The sequence below is a fragment of the Pseudonaja textilis genome, chromosome 3, assembly GCF_049901715.1.
Source record: "Pseudonaja textilis isolate UNSWEBS1 chromosome 3, rPseTex1.2, whole genome shotgun sequence".
NCBI lineage: Eukaryota > Metazoa > Chordata > Lepidosauria > Squamata > Elapidae > Pseudonaja > Pseudonaja textilis.
The window spans coordinates 4,510,606-4,524,485 of NC_141992.1; the positions used below are offsets into that span (position 1 = coordinate 4,510,606).

Below are 13,880 nucleotides of genomic sequence, written 5' to 3' on the forward strand. Positions count from 1 at the left end.
GAGATAAAAGCCAGCTGAGAAACCGGAGCTCTTTGCAGGAAGCAAAGACGTTTTTGCACTCGAGCCTTGTGGACGTTCGGCCTCTCTTAGTTTGTGTTTGGAGACTCTTTGTGTTGGAATTATTGCTTAGTAACTTTGTCTGGTGTTCTTGGCAGCCTTGCCAAAGCTCGACAAGGCTCTTTCTTATCGGAGCTAATTGGTTTGAAGCAGCCTTTTACCCATGAAGGAACAGGATTCGTAAAGAAACATTAAAAGGTTGTGCTGTTTACCTTTGCTTCCTTAGAACCAGGTTTGGGTCAGAATACTTACCAACGGTGTCAAGAAAGGCCGTAAAATGTGGCAAAACTCACTTAACACCCGTGGAATGGAAATTTGGGGCTCCTTGTGGCCGTAACCAGCTGTATTTTATACGGCTGTATTTTACAATCAAGCTCATCCACCCGGATAGCATGTCTGCACCACAAGTCAACGCTCCTGTCGCGCTCCCTTTGCTCCTTTGGTTCTGCGCAGATATTTCAGAAACCAACGCACGATTCCCCTTCTGCTTCTTTTGCTAAACCCCCCAAAGGGTGACATAAAATCATAAATTACGGTCTCTGCTTGAAACGGAGCCGCAGGTTCCAGCTGGCTATGACCTGCTTTGTAGAAGTGGTGCTGGAGAAAACGCCTGAGAGGCAGGGAAATCAACATCTTGTGTAGGCTCTGGAGTAGCTTTCATTACTCAAGTGAGTAACATCATTGAGGGTAGAAGGGAGTGGGGTTTGCTGAAGGAGGAGGAGGGGAGGAGGAGGGGAGGGAGGAGGGGGAGAGGGGGAGGGGGAGGAGGGGAGGAGAGGGAGATGGAGGAAAGGGGAGAAGGGAGAGGAAAGGAGAGGGAAGGAGGAGGAGGGGAGGAGAGGGAGGAGGAAGAGGAGGAGGAGGAGGAGGAGGAGAGGAGGGGAGAGGAGAAGAGGAGGAAGAGGAGAGGGAGGGGAGAGAGGGAGGAGGAGAGGAGGAGGAGGAGAAAGGAAAGAAAGAGGAAGAGGAAAAGGAGAGGGGGAAGGGAGGAGGAAAAGAAAAAAAGAAGAGGAGAGGTAGGGGAGGAGGAAGAGGAGCAAGAGCAGAAAGAGAGGGAGGGGAGGAGGAGAGGAGGGAGGGGGGAAGGAAGAGGAGGAGGAGGAGGAGGGGTCCCTGGTGCTCTCTAACGGCCATTTTTTTGCAAACATTTCGTTACCCAACTCTGTAACAGCATCAGTGCTGGAAGGGAGTGGGGTTTGCTCTCTGATTATATGCACGTTGCTTGCCCTGTCAGTGTTGGTGAGAGGGCAAACCACTATTTTATTTTATTTTATTTATTTTATTTGTCAATCACTTAAGACATAATAGGTATAAGTGTAAACATGAATAAGAATACAGGAAATAGGTATAAATAAATGGGGACAATAGGACAGGGACGGTAGGCAGGATGGTGCACTTACACACGCTCCTCACAGACCTCTTAGGAATGGTTATTCTCTCCTTTCCTTCCTTCCTCCTGCTCCCTCCTTTCTTTTCTCTCCTCCCTCCATTCCTTTCTCTCCTTCCTTCCTTCCCCTTCCCTGTTCTCCTTCCTCCCCCCTTCCTTCTTTCCTTCCTTCTTTTATTTTTTATTTTATTTATTGATTTGATTTGTCAATCACTCCCAAGATCCTAGGTATAAACACAGCAAATAGATACGAATAAATGGGGACAATAGGACAGGGACGGGAGGCACGATGGTGCACTTATGCACACCCCTTACAGACCTCTTAGGAACAACGTGAGGTCAACAGTGGATAGTTTGAGGTTAAAGGAGTACGGAGTTTGAGCACCTGACAACAGAGTCAGGTAGTGAAATCCAGGGATTGACCACTCGGTTGCTGAAGTCGTACTTTCTGCAATCGAGTTTGGAGCGGTTTATATTGAGTTTGTATCTGTTGCGTGCTCTTGTATTGATGTGGTTGAAACTAAAGTAGTCATTGACTGGTAGGACTAACAGCAAACCCCAATCCCTCCTAGCACTGATGATGTTAACTAGTTAGGCAACGAAACATCTGTCCTTAAGCTTCCCCCATTGATGTTGTTCGTGGGAAGGAAGCCATCTGGGAAGGTTGCAGCTGCCTCCCTCTCTCCCTCTCCACACCCAGGACGGCCAAGCTTGCCTTTCCTTTCCTATTTAAAAAGAAATAAATCTTTTTTTAAAAAAAAGCTTACTGCTTCGTGTCTTCCATTCTTCCTCGGAGCCTTCTGTTCTTCCACACAGCACTGTTTCCATGGATCTACAGAGCAGAAACATCTACTTGCAATTGGTTGGGTTAGAGTCACGTCAGAGCGGCATAGGATACAAAATTCAGATGTGTGGCCGAAAAGCCCAGGAGACAAGCATCCTAGCCATGCCAATTTCTGGAGGGGGTAGAGGGACGTGTCCCCCCGCTCCCTTTTTTAGGGACAATCCCTTAAAAACAAAGAACCAATTTTGGAAAGGGTAATTCCAGACAGACTTCGCTGCAAAGATGCTGGAGACCTTGGAAAATGTACAGAGAAGAGCAAAAACGATGATTAGGGGCCTGGAGGCTTAAAACATACAATGAACGTTTGCAGAGAAATATCAGGGAAATGCAGGGAAATGTTATATAAGCGTCCCGTATTGCAACTTTAAAAAAAAAATTGAGAAGAGAAGGATTAGGAATAGAGGAATAGCATAGAATAGAATAGAATTCTTTATTGGCCAAGTGTGATTGGACACACAAGGAATTTATCTTTGGTGCAAATGCTCTCAGTGCACATAAAAGAAAAGATACATTCGTCAAGAATCATCAGGTACATCACTTAATGATAGTCATAGAGATACGATAAGAGAATAGAATAGAATAGAATAGAATAGAATAGAATAGAATAGAATAGAATAGAATAGAATAGAATTCTTTATTGGCCAAGCGTGATTGGACACACAAGGAATTTATCTTGGTGCAAATGCTCTCAGTGCACATAAAAGAAAAGATACATTCGTCAAGAGTCAAGAATCATCAGGTACATCACTTAATGATAGTCATAGGGTACGATAAGAATAGAATAGAATAGAATAGAATAGAATAGAATAGAATAGAATAGAATAGAATAGAATAGAATTCTTTATTGGCCAAGCGTGATTGGACACACAAGGAATTTGTCTTGGTGCAAATGCTCTCAGTGTACATAAGAGAAAAGATACATTTGTCAAGAGTCAGGAATCATCACATATAACACTTAATAGTCATAGGGTACAATAAGCAATCAAATCATACTAGGAAACAATCAAATAGGATATTGGACTATAGAATAGAGTAGAACAGAACAGAACAGAACAGAACAGAATAGAATATAATTCTTTATTGGCCAAGTGTGGTTGGACGCACAAGGAATTTGTCTTGGTGCAAATGCTCTCAGTGTACATAAAAGAAAAGATTCATTCATCAAGAGTCAAGAATCATCAGGTCCAACACTTAATGATAGTCATAGGGTACAATAAGAATAGAATAGAATAGGAAAGAATAGAATAGAATAGAATAGAATAGAATAGAATAGAATAGAATAGAATAGAATAGAATAGAATAGAATAGAATAGAATAGAATAGAATAGAATAGAATTCTTTATTGGCCAAGTGTGACTGGACACATAAGGAATTTGTCTTGGTGCAAATGCTCTCAGGGTACATAAAAGAAAAGATCCATTCGTCAAGAGTCGAGAATAATCAGGTCCAACACTTAATGATAGTCATAGGGTACAATAAGCAATCAATCATACTAGGAAACAGTCCATATAAATCATAATGATATGAGCAACAAAGTTACAGTCATACAGTGACAAGTGGGAGGGGATGGGTGATAAGGAGTGATGGGAAGATTAATAGTAATCGTACTGCAGAGTTTATAAATAGTTGGACAGAGTTGAGGGAATTATTTGTTTAGAAGAGTGGTGGCGTTTGGGAAAAAACTCCTCGTGTCTCATTGTTCTGGTGTGCAGGGCTCTATAGTGTCATTTTGAGGGAAGGAGTTGAAACAGTTTATAGATCCAGGATGTGAGGGGTCTGTAGATATTTTCACGTCAAGATCATGTGAGCTTGCCTTCAGAAGTTGTGGGAGCTTTCAAGAAGAGACTGGACTGCCACCTGTCAAAACTGGTGTAGGGTCTGCTTGGGTGGAGAGTTGGACTAGATGACCTACAAGGTCCCTCCCAACTCTGTTAATCTGTGTCTGTATCACCCACTTTATAAGGCCTTGGTAAGGCCACACTTGGAATCCCGCATCCAGTTTTGGTTGCCATGGTGTAAAAAAGATGTTGAGACTCTAGAAAGAGTGCGGAGAAGAGCAACAAAGAGGATTAGGAGACTGGAGGATAAAACATACGACGAACAGTGGTAGGAATTGGGTAAGTCTAGTTTAATGACGAGAAGGACCAGGGGTGACATGATAGCACCTTCCAATATTTGAGGGGCTGCCCCAAAGAAGAGGGAGTCAAGCTATTCTCTAAAGCACCAGAAGGCAGGACAAGAAGCAATGGGTGGAAACTCACCAAGGAGAGAAGCAACCTGGAATAAAAGAGAAACTTCTTAATGGTGAGGACAATTTACCAGTGGAACTGCCTGCCACCATAAGTTATGGGTGCTCCATGACTGGAGAATTTTAAGAAGAGACTGGACAGCCATTTTCTGGGATAGTTTAGCTTAGCTTAGTTTATTGTCCTTGCACCTCGTACAACGAAATCAAACCCCATCTTCAGTGCACATCACGACCATGAAAATAAGCACAAACACACACCCTTCACACTCCACACATTGAATTGACAACCCCTGATATTGCATTGACATTGCACCGTGTAGTAGAATTCAACAGAGCTACTCCCCTGGGATAGAAGCAGGGCTGGGATTCTATCTGTTCTGTCCGCCTCTGTAGAACCGGTAGCTCTGAAGAGCAGCAGATATCAAACCGGTTCTGTGTCCGCTGCTGTTTTGGCCCGCCCGCCCGCCCGGGCTCTTACCTGACCTTTATTTCCTGCTTTTTCAACCTCAGCTGCTTTGCGTGGCACAGCCGTGGTTGAAAAAGCAGGAATAAAAAGTGCTTTTTCAACCGCTGCATACCTGCACACAGCGCTGCTCAGCTATCCAGGCAGTCCACACACATGCAAATCGTACATCACCAAACCGATAGTTACACCGGTCGGATTCCACCCCTGGATAGAAGCTGTTTTTCAGCCGATTTGTCCTTGTTTTTATTATCTGGTACTGTCTGACAGATGGTAATAGTTTAAAAAAAAAAAAGGGGCAGGTGCCCAGGATGTGATGTATCTTTGAGAATGTGTTGAACCAAAATAGCATAGGGCAGTGAGGGCTAACCTTCTCCTCATTGCGTGCCGAAAGTGTGTGCATGCACACATGTGTGCCTGCACCGATAATTAAATGTGCGCATGACCCCGGCCCCCCTGCGCATGCGTCTGCGACCCCCTGCATGGCCCACCCCCCTGCACATGTGTGGCAGATAACTGACAACCAGCTGACTGACGGGGGCGGTGCGTGCATGCGCAATGGATCTGTTCTGGGTGATGGCTTGCGTGCCGGCCGAAATGGCTCTGTGTGCCACTTCCTGCCTGTGTGCCATGGGTTTGACATCACGGGGATAAGGGTTTCCTACTAGAGTAGGAGGTTGGACTAGAACAGGGGTCACCAACCTTTTGGACCTCAGGGACCACCAAACTCATCATTTTAAGTCCCGTGGACCAGAGACCCTGGGAAAATCCCCCCAAAAGTCTGCAGGAAAATCCCGCACCTTGTTTTCCTACCAATCGATCGTTCTTTATTTGGGATCACAGGATACCGTCTCCAGGTCCGTTCTCAGGGGGAGAGAGAGGGAGACAGAGAAAGAGAGAGAGACTTTGGGCTTCATGCAAGGAAAGCAGCAGAAGCCGCAGAAGTCTTTCTTTCTCTCCCCCAAACTCCGCCAGAAATGAGTCTTTGCCGGCGCAGCCTCTCAGAGCAGGAGGCCTTGCAGGGTCCCAAACACTCATTTCTGGTGGAGTTTGCGGGAGAGAAAGAAAGACTTTGGCTGCTTTCCTTGCGTGCAGCCAAAAGCAGAAGAAGAAAGAAGCAGAAAGAAGCAGCCTGGATTAATTGCTATTGGGGGTGGGTGGGACATTTCTCTGCGGACCACCAAAATTTTCTCGTGGACCACCAATGGTCCCTGGCCCACTGGTTGGCAACCACTGGACTAGATGACCTACAAGGTCCCTTCCAAATCTGTTATGTGGTTTTGTTAATCCACTGTCTTTTCTCCACAGACTCTCAGCAACAATCCACCATTGTTCTCTGCATCGCGCTTTTCCTGAGCAAAGTAGCCGTCCTTTTCATCTTTTACCTTTTCCTGATAAATATGTTATTCCAAATCAAGGATTTTCCAGTAAGTCCCCAAAGTGCTTTTTCCAAAAGGCAATGGGACTTTTTAGGGATTTTTGTTGTTGTTGTTCTTTGAAAACATTTCCCTTCTCATCCAAGGAGCTTCTTCGGTTCTAACTGATTTTAGTTCTAACCGACTGAACTGAAAAAAAAAAAAAAGCTTTGGCGGGTTAGTCCACAAGTTTCCAAGTGCAGGTAGTCCTCGACTGACGACCCCAATGGAGCCCAACATTTCTGTTGTTAAGTGAGCCATTGCTTTAGTGAGTGTTGCCCCCATGTTATGACCTTTCTTGCCCCCAAGTTGTTAAGTGAATCACTGCAGTTGATAAGGGAGTAACCTGGTGGTTAAGTGAATCTGGCTTCCCCGTTGAGTTCGCTTGTCAGAAGGTCACAAAAGGAGATCATAGAAGAGCCGCGGTGGTGCAGTGGTTAGAGGGAAGTGCTGCAGGCTGCTTCTGCTGACTGCCAGCTGCCTGCAATTTGGCAGTTCGATCCTGACCAACTGGCTCAAGGTTGACTCACCCTTTCAACCTTCTGAGGTCGCTAAAATGAGGATCCAGATTGTTGGGGGCCATATGCTGACTCTGTTAAACTGCTCAGAGAGGGCTATAAAAGCACTGTGAAGCAGTATATAAGTAAATGCTATTCCTTCCTTCCTTCCTTCCTTCCTTCCTTCCTTCCTTCCCTTCCTCCCTTCCTCCCTCCTTCCTTCCTTCCTTCCTTCCTTCCTTCCTTCCTTCCTTCCTTCCTTCCTTCCCTTCCTCCCTTCCTCCCTCCTTCCTTCCTCCCTCCCTCCCTCCTTCCTTCCTTCCTTCCTTCCCTTCCTCCCTTCCTCCCTCCCTTCCTTCCTTCCTTCCTTCCTTCCCTTCCTCCCCTTCCTCCTCCCTTCCTTCCTTCCTTCCTTCCTTCCTTCCTTCCCTTCCTCCCTTCCTCCCTCCCTCCCTTCCTCCCTTCCTTCCCTTCCTCCCTCCTCCTTCCTCCTTCCTTCCTTCCTTCCTTCCTTCCTTCCTTCCTTCCTTCCTTCCTTCCTTCCTTCCTCCTTCCTCCCTCCCTCCCTCCCTTCCTTCCTTCCTTCCCTTCCTCCCTTCCTCCCTCCCTCCTTCCTTCCTTCCTTCCTTCCTTCCTTCCTTCCTTCCTTCCTTCCTTCCTTCCTTCCTTCCTTCCTTCCTTCCTCCTCCCCTCCCTCCCTTCTCTCCCAGTGGTTAGAATGCAGTATTGCAGGTTAACTCTGCTCACTACCAGCAGTTCGATCCTGACTGACTGGCTCAAGGTTGACTCAGCCTTCCATCCCGCCCTCCAAGGTCAGTAAAAAGAGGACCCAGATTGTTGGGGTCAATATGCTGACTCTGTAAATCACTTAGAGAGGGCTAGGAAGCACTACGAAGTGGCATATATGTATAAAGGCAATTGCTGTTGCTATCACAGGTCCTTGGGACACAGCAACGATTCATAAATATGAGTAGCTGTCAAGCACCTGAATTTTGATCACATGATTATGGGGATGCTACAAAGGTTGGAACTGTGAAAAACGCTCATAAGTCCCTTTTTTCAGTGCTCTTGTAACTTTGGACGGTCACTAAATGAACCGTTATAAGTCAAGGACTACCCGTATGGAGACGCCTGCTCAAGGTCAAACGCAACCACCTGATCGATTGAAGTTCAATGCTAAACTGGCATCAGATAAGAATCAAGAAGGGTTGGGCTTGGATTGCTTACAGCAACATAATCACTCTAAAATGATTAAGATTTACAGATTAACAGAGTTGGAAGGGACCTTGTAGGTCATCTAGTCCAACCCCCCTGCCAAATCATGGGATCCTACACCATTTCTGACAAACGGCAGTCCAATCTCTTCTTGAAAGCCTCCAGTGATGAAGCTCCCACAACTTCCAAAGGCAACTTCTGTTCCATAGGTTGATGGTTCTCACTGTCTGGAAATTTTTCCTTATCTCTCCTTGTTCAGTTTCCATCCATTATTCCTTGTCTGGCCTTCAGGTGCTTTGGAGAATAGCTTGACCCCTTCCTCCTCTCTGTGGCAGCCCCTCAAATATTGGAAGATGGTCTCCTGTCTCCCCTGGTCCTTCTCTTCCCTAGACTAGCCAAGCCCAGTTCCTGCAACCATTCTTCGTATGCTTTAGCCTCCAGTCCCGTCATCATCCTGTTTGCTCTTCTCTGCACTTTTTCTAGAGTCTCAACCTCTTTTTTTATAGTGTGGTGACAAAACTGGATGCAGTACTCCAGGTGTGGTCCTACTAAGGCTTTATAGAGTGGTATTAGTACCTCCCTTGATGCTGATTGTATCCCTCTGTTAATGCAATTTCGGATTGCATTGGCTTTTTTGGCTGCTGCTGCACATGGCTGGCTCATGTTTAGCTGATTGTCCACTAAGACTCCCAGATCCCTCTCACAGTTCCTGCTAGTGAGCCTGGTTTCCCCCAGTCTATATGTGTCCTTTGGGTTTTTCTTGCCTAAGTGTAGGACTTTACTTTTCCCTACATTGAATTTCATTTTGTTGGATGGGGCCCAGTGTTCTAGTCTATCAAGGTCCATCTGGATCTTGAGACGATCTTTTTGGTGTTAGCTATTCCTGCCAGTTTAGTATCATCTGCAAATTTGGAAAGTTTCCAAGTCATTAATGAAGATATTGAAAAGTCCTGGACCTAAGACGGAACCTTGTGGCACCCCACTGCTTACTTCCTTCCATGTAGACTTAGACCCATTAAGGACTACTCGTTGAGTACAGTTTGCCAGCCAGTTGAAAGTCCTCTCTGGGGCAGCCCCTCAAATATTGGAAGATGCTTTCCTGTCTCCCCTGGTCCTTCTCTTCCCTAGACTAGCCATGCCCAGTTCCTGCAACCGTTCTTTCTATGTTTTAGCCTCCAGTCCCCTCATCATCCTGGTTGCTCTTCTCAGCACTTTTTCTAGAGTCTCAATGTCTTTTTTGTAATGTGGTGACGAAAACTGAATGCAGTACTCTAGCTGTGTGGTCTTACTAAGGCTTTATAGAGTGGTATTAGTACTTCCCTTGATCTTGATTGTGTCCCTCTGTTAATGCAATTTAGGATTGCATTGGCTTTTTTGGCTGCTGCTACACACTGATGGCTCCTATTTAGCTGGTTGTCCACTAAGACTCCAAGATCCCTCTCACAGTTCCTGCTATGGAGCCTGGTTTCACCCCAGTCTATATGCGTCCTTTGGGTTTTTCTTGCCTAAGTGTAACTTAACTGCACCCCGACCTCTGCCTGCCTTTCTCCTGCAGCTACTTCACTACTTGCTCCGTCTGCAACATTTCCTTCTGCAGAGGCAGCAGAAGAGGAACTTCCCTTTCCTCCTTCTAAATATAGACCCATATTCCTGTTTGGGTTTTGCCACAAATGTCTAACGTATTCTCAGGCATCCTGTTTCTTTTTCTAAATCACGTGACCCTGAGCTCGGTCACTTGTGCCCCGGTTGTCCCTCCTTTGGATAACCGTGATGCGTTCTACGTGGGGCTACCCTTGAAGAGTGGTTTGGAACAGGGGTGGGATGCAAACGTTTTTATTACCGGTTCTGTGGACGTGGCCATGTGACTAGTTGGGCATGGCTTCTTCTTTTTTGCAACACCCTAGGCTCCTTTTTTTTTTTCTTCTTTTGCCTCCTGGGCCTCAGGGAAACCTCCTTGGCAAAGCAGTAAGACAGCGAGGGGATTCCCAGCACAGAAATGGATCCATATAAGAAAAATAAAAAGAAATAATAGGACAGGGACGGTAGGCACGTTGGTGTGCTTATGCACGCTGTTAGAAATAACAAGGTTACCTAACGTAGTTTGGGTAAAATAATATATATAAACTATGATAGTAAGTTTAAGTGTGTGTCACTTTAAACTGCAAAGCATGTAATTTTGGGTGCGGTTGTGAAACCGCCATAAGAGGGAGCAAGAGAACCTGCTGGATTGCTGACTGATTCCTGACTGGATTGCATGGATTGATGGTTTGTTAACTGCGTGTTTCCCTACTGCTGAGTTGCTGATTGCTGGAGGAAGAAAGGAGGTTTGACTTCTTCATATCTCTACTGAGAGGAGATATATTACTGGACTGATATTTGTAAGTTTACTGATCTCTTTTTCAACACTGGAATTTGCAACTGAATAATCCCCGGACGGACTGAATTAGTGAATGATATATGGACTGTTTTGCCTATGCTAAAACTCTTACTGGAATAAACTATTTAACTAGCACAGTGTATCTGTTTTACTGAGTGTAAGCTACAAAAACGTTTATCTCACATATTTTGACTGCCTGCCTGACTGCCGTGCAGATTCTGCTAGGGTGTATCCCTAACACACGCCCCCTACAGACCTCCTAGGAAAGGGGTGAGGTCAATAGGAGACAGTCTAAGGTTAAAGTTTTTGGGGTTTGGGGAAGAAACTACAGAGTCAGGTAGAGTATTCCAGACATTGACCCCTCTGTGGCTGAAGTCGTATTTCTTGCAATCAAGTTTGGTGTGGTTTGTTCGGAATCTGTCCACCAGTTAGTTGGGTTGGCAATATATAAACCAACAATGTATGTTTGTAGCTTTAAGACAAAATCACTGTATTGATTTATACTATATTCCGATGGATTGATATATTGCAAATTACCATAAGAGGGAGCTAGAGATCACAGCTTGCTCTCTCTGACATTCTGTTGCTATCTAAGGTTCTCTTTTGTATTTGTGCTGTGCTTATACTTTGATATCTGTTTATCTGTAAATGACAAAGGCAACCGGAAAGAAGACTTTGTAATTGGATATTCTTTGGAATGTAAAATGTATATGACCTGGACCATTTATTGGACTGTGCTATTTCTTAAAGAAAACTTTAACTCAATTTAGTGTGTGTGTGGCTGAATAATTATTCATAACTACTCTCATAAACATTTCCATGTGCATATCCTTGTTACTCAAGGTTTATTCTGTACATATCATAATACGGTTAACCTTGAGTTTGTATCTATTGTGTGTGTCTTTGTAAAACCCTGCTTCATCAGCCATTTAGAGAGAATCTTTCTTTATTTTTCCATAGCATTCTTCCCCAAAATGTAACACAACCAAAAGACATCTGACATATCACGTCAGTTTCCTGCCATAACTTCCCTTTTGAGGAGTTGGCTAATCTGTAGCCAGACACTAGTCAAAAGCAACTGATTGTGTGGGTGACAATCCAGACTTGTTTACACCACAGTCAAGGAGAGCCGAGACTTGTTGCCATTTTAACGAAACCGGCTTCTCCAATGGCTTGTGGAGTCTTCCTTTCCGGTCTGGTTTTCGTTGTGCTTTCCAGCCTGTCCTCAGCAAGGAACGGAGGTGAGTGATCAGGCCGAAAGGCCCTAGACAGAAGGAACTGAGATAGTGGATGAAAGAACAACAGAATAACGGCGTTGGAAGGGACCCCGGAGGTCTTCTAGTCCAACCCCCTGCTCATGCAGGAGAAATACACCATTCCAGGCAAATAGCTGTCCAGTCTCGTTTAAAAAACCTTCAGTGTTGGAGGATTCACAACTTCTGGAGGCCAGTTGTTCCACTGGTTAATTGTTCTCACTGTCAGGAAATGTCTCCTTAGTTTCAGGGTTAACAGATAACAAATAATCAGAGTTGGAAGGGATCTTGTAGGTCATCTAGTCCAACCCCCTGCCCAAGCGGGAGACCCTGCACCATTTCTGACAAATGGCAGTCCAGTCTCTTCTTGAAAGTCTCAAGTGATGGCGCTCCCACAACTTCCAAGGGCCAGGTTGGTTCTCTCCTTGATCAGTTTCCTTCCATTGTTTCTTGTCTGGCCTTCGGGTGCCTTGGAAAATAGCTCGACCCCCTCTGCTTGGTGGGAGCCCCTCCAGTATTGGAGCACTGTCTCCCCCGGTCCTTCTTTTCACTAGATGAGACCTACCCAATTCCTGCAACCTTTCTTCCTATATTTTAGACTCCAGCCCTCTAACCATCCCAGTTGCTTTTTTTCTGCACTCTTTCCGGGGTGAATAACAGTAACTGTAAGGTGTTGGACTCCATGTTTCTGCTTATTAGTCCTGGCCTCTCCTAGGATGATCCGTTGGATTTGCTACTCATCGGGCTTCCAATTCGTTTAAAGATGAGAACATTGATGGCTACTGCTAAGCCTGACGGAAGGGACATTGAGACTAAAGAGTTGTTCTGCTCCAAAAACAAATGTATGTTGTTCTCCAGGCTCATTTTTATTCTTGTTTCTTCTCTTTTTCCTTCCTTCCTTCCTTCCTTCCTTCCTTCCTTCCTTCCTTCCTTCCTTCCTTCCTTCCTTCCTTCCTTCCTTTTTTCTTTTGGTGGGAGGCAGGGGATTTATAGAAATCACCCATAATTCCTAGGAATCCCTCAATATCTTCACCCAAATAACAATCTCACCTTCGGTGTTTAGTTGTGTTGACAGCAGAGGAAGAACCGCTGAAGGGGTGGTAGATATTTTCTTTTGGTTAGCACAGTGGTTAGCTTAGTGTGAAAATGCTTAGCTGGGGAAGTGAGTTATGGCCCGCCCCATCTCCGATCTCCTGCCTGTGGTCTCCTACAGTCCCTTTTGAGGGGCGCTTCAAAAGGTTGGAGAAGCGAAGGAGCCCATCTCACGTCACTTCCGATGGTGAGACGGAGCGCCTTGTTTTCTCAAGATGTGGTGGTCCCACCGTGAAGGAAATCCCTCTGCCAGTCAGAGTCCAGATTGCTTCAGGAAGTAACATTGCTTCACACCAACTTTGTCCCTCTCAAATTAAGCCACTAGGTGGCAGGAACTGAAATGAAATCACAGCCAAAATTTATTCTGTATTTCTTCTCCATGACTCGGGAATCGGCCCACCGCTTTGGAGTTGCGTTGATTTGGAAAGAAACTTCTGTGCTTGTCCACGTAGGCATTAAACGACCCCCCAGTTAGGGGGTAATTTGATGGAGGAGACAAGGATGTGGCCCGGAGCATAATCAGTCGTTTGGTGCGCCATCAGTCTTGTTTCAAAGCCATTTGACCCCTGAAATACTGTTGTAATGACGAGGCAGTCGAGTCGTTTGATCACGAACAATTGAATCGTGATGATCTTTATTGGAGTCTACTCTTGCGTTTATACACATTTTTAATTATCCTCCATCACTGGTTAACTTTGGTTACTGCTTAACTTTCATTACTGTTTAGCATAGCAATTAACACAATTAATTATCTCTAGTTAAAGTCTAACATATGTTGACTTCCTCTCTCTCTAATCCTCCTTTAGATTAGTGACTTTGTTTGCCTGAGTTGTATTTGCTTGGAAACATTCTTGATCGGAGGTTTGCCCTCCGAGATTGGAACATTCCTGCAATTACAACTCTAACAAAATACCCCACTGATTTGGGGTTCTTTGAACTGGCGCCTGTCGTTGTGCTACTCTCGTTGGCTCTGAAGAGTGCTTTGAAGTTTCATGGAGTTTGAAGGTGAGAAGCAACCTAGAATTAAGGAGA

General features: G+C 45.1%; 1 protein-coding gene across 2 annotated transcripts in view; it reads left to right on the top strand.

The window, feature by feature from the left end:
• The first annotated feature begins 11,533 nt into the window (after positions 1 to 11,533).
• Positions 11,534 to 13,880, top strand: part of LOC148125993 (signal-regulatory protein beta-1-like) — a 28,923-nt gene continuing 26,576 nt past the window's right edge. Inside the window, exon 1 of one of the 2 annotated variants that reach the window (XM_087928817.1) lies at positions 11,534 to 11,744. In XM_087928817.1, the coding sequence (XP_087784943.1) occupies positions 11,672 to 11,744 (73 nt within the window). In that variant the 5' untranslated portion in view covers positions 11,534 to 11,671. Of the gene's footprint in view, positions 11,745 to 12,413; positions 12,599 to 13,880 lie in introns of those variants that run through there. The other variant, XM_087928816.1, reaches the window with a different exon arrangement.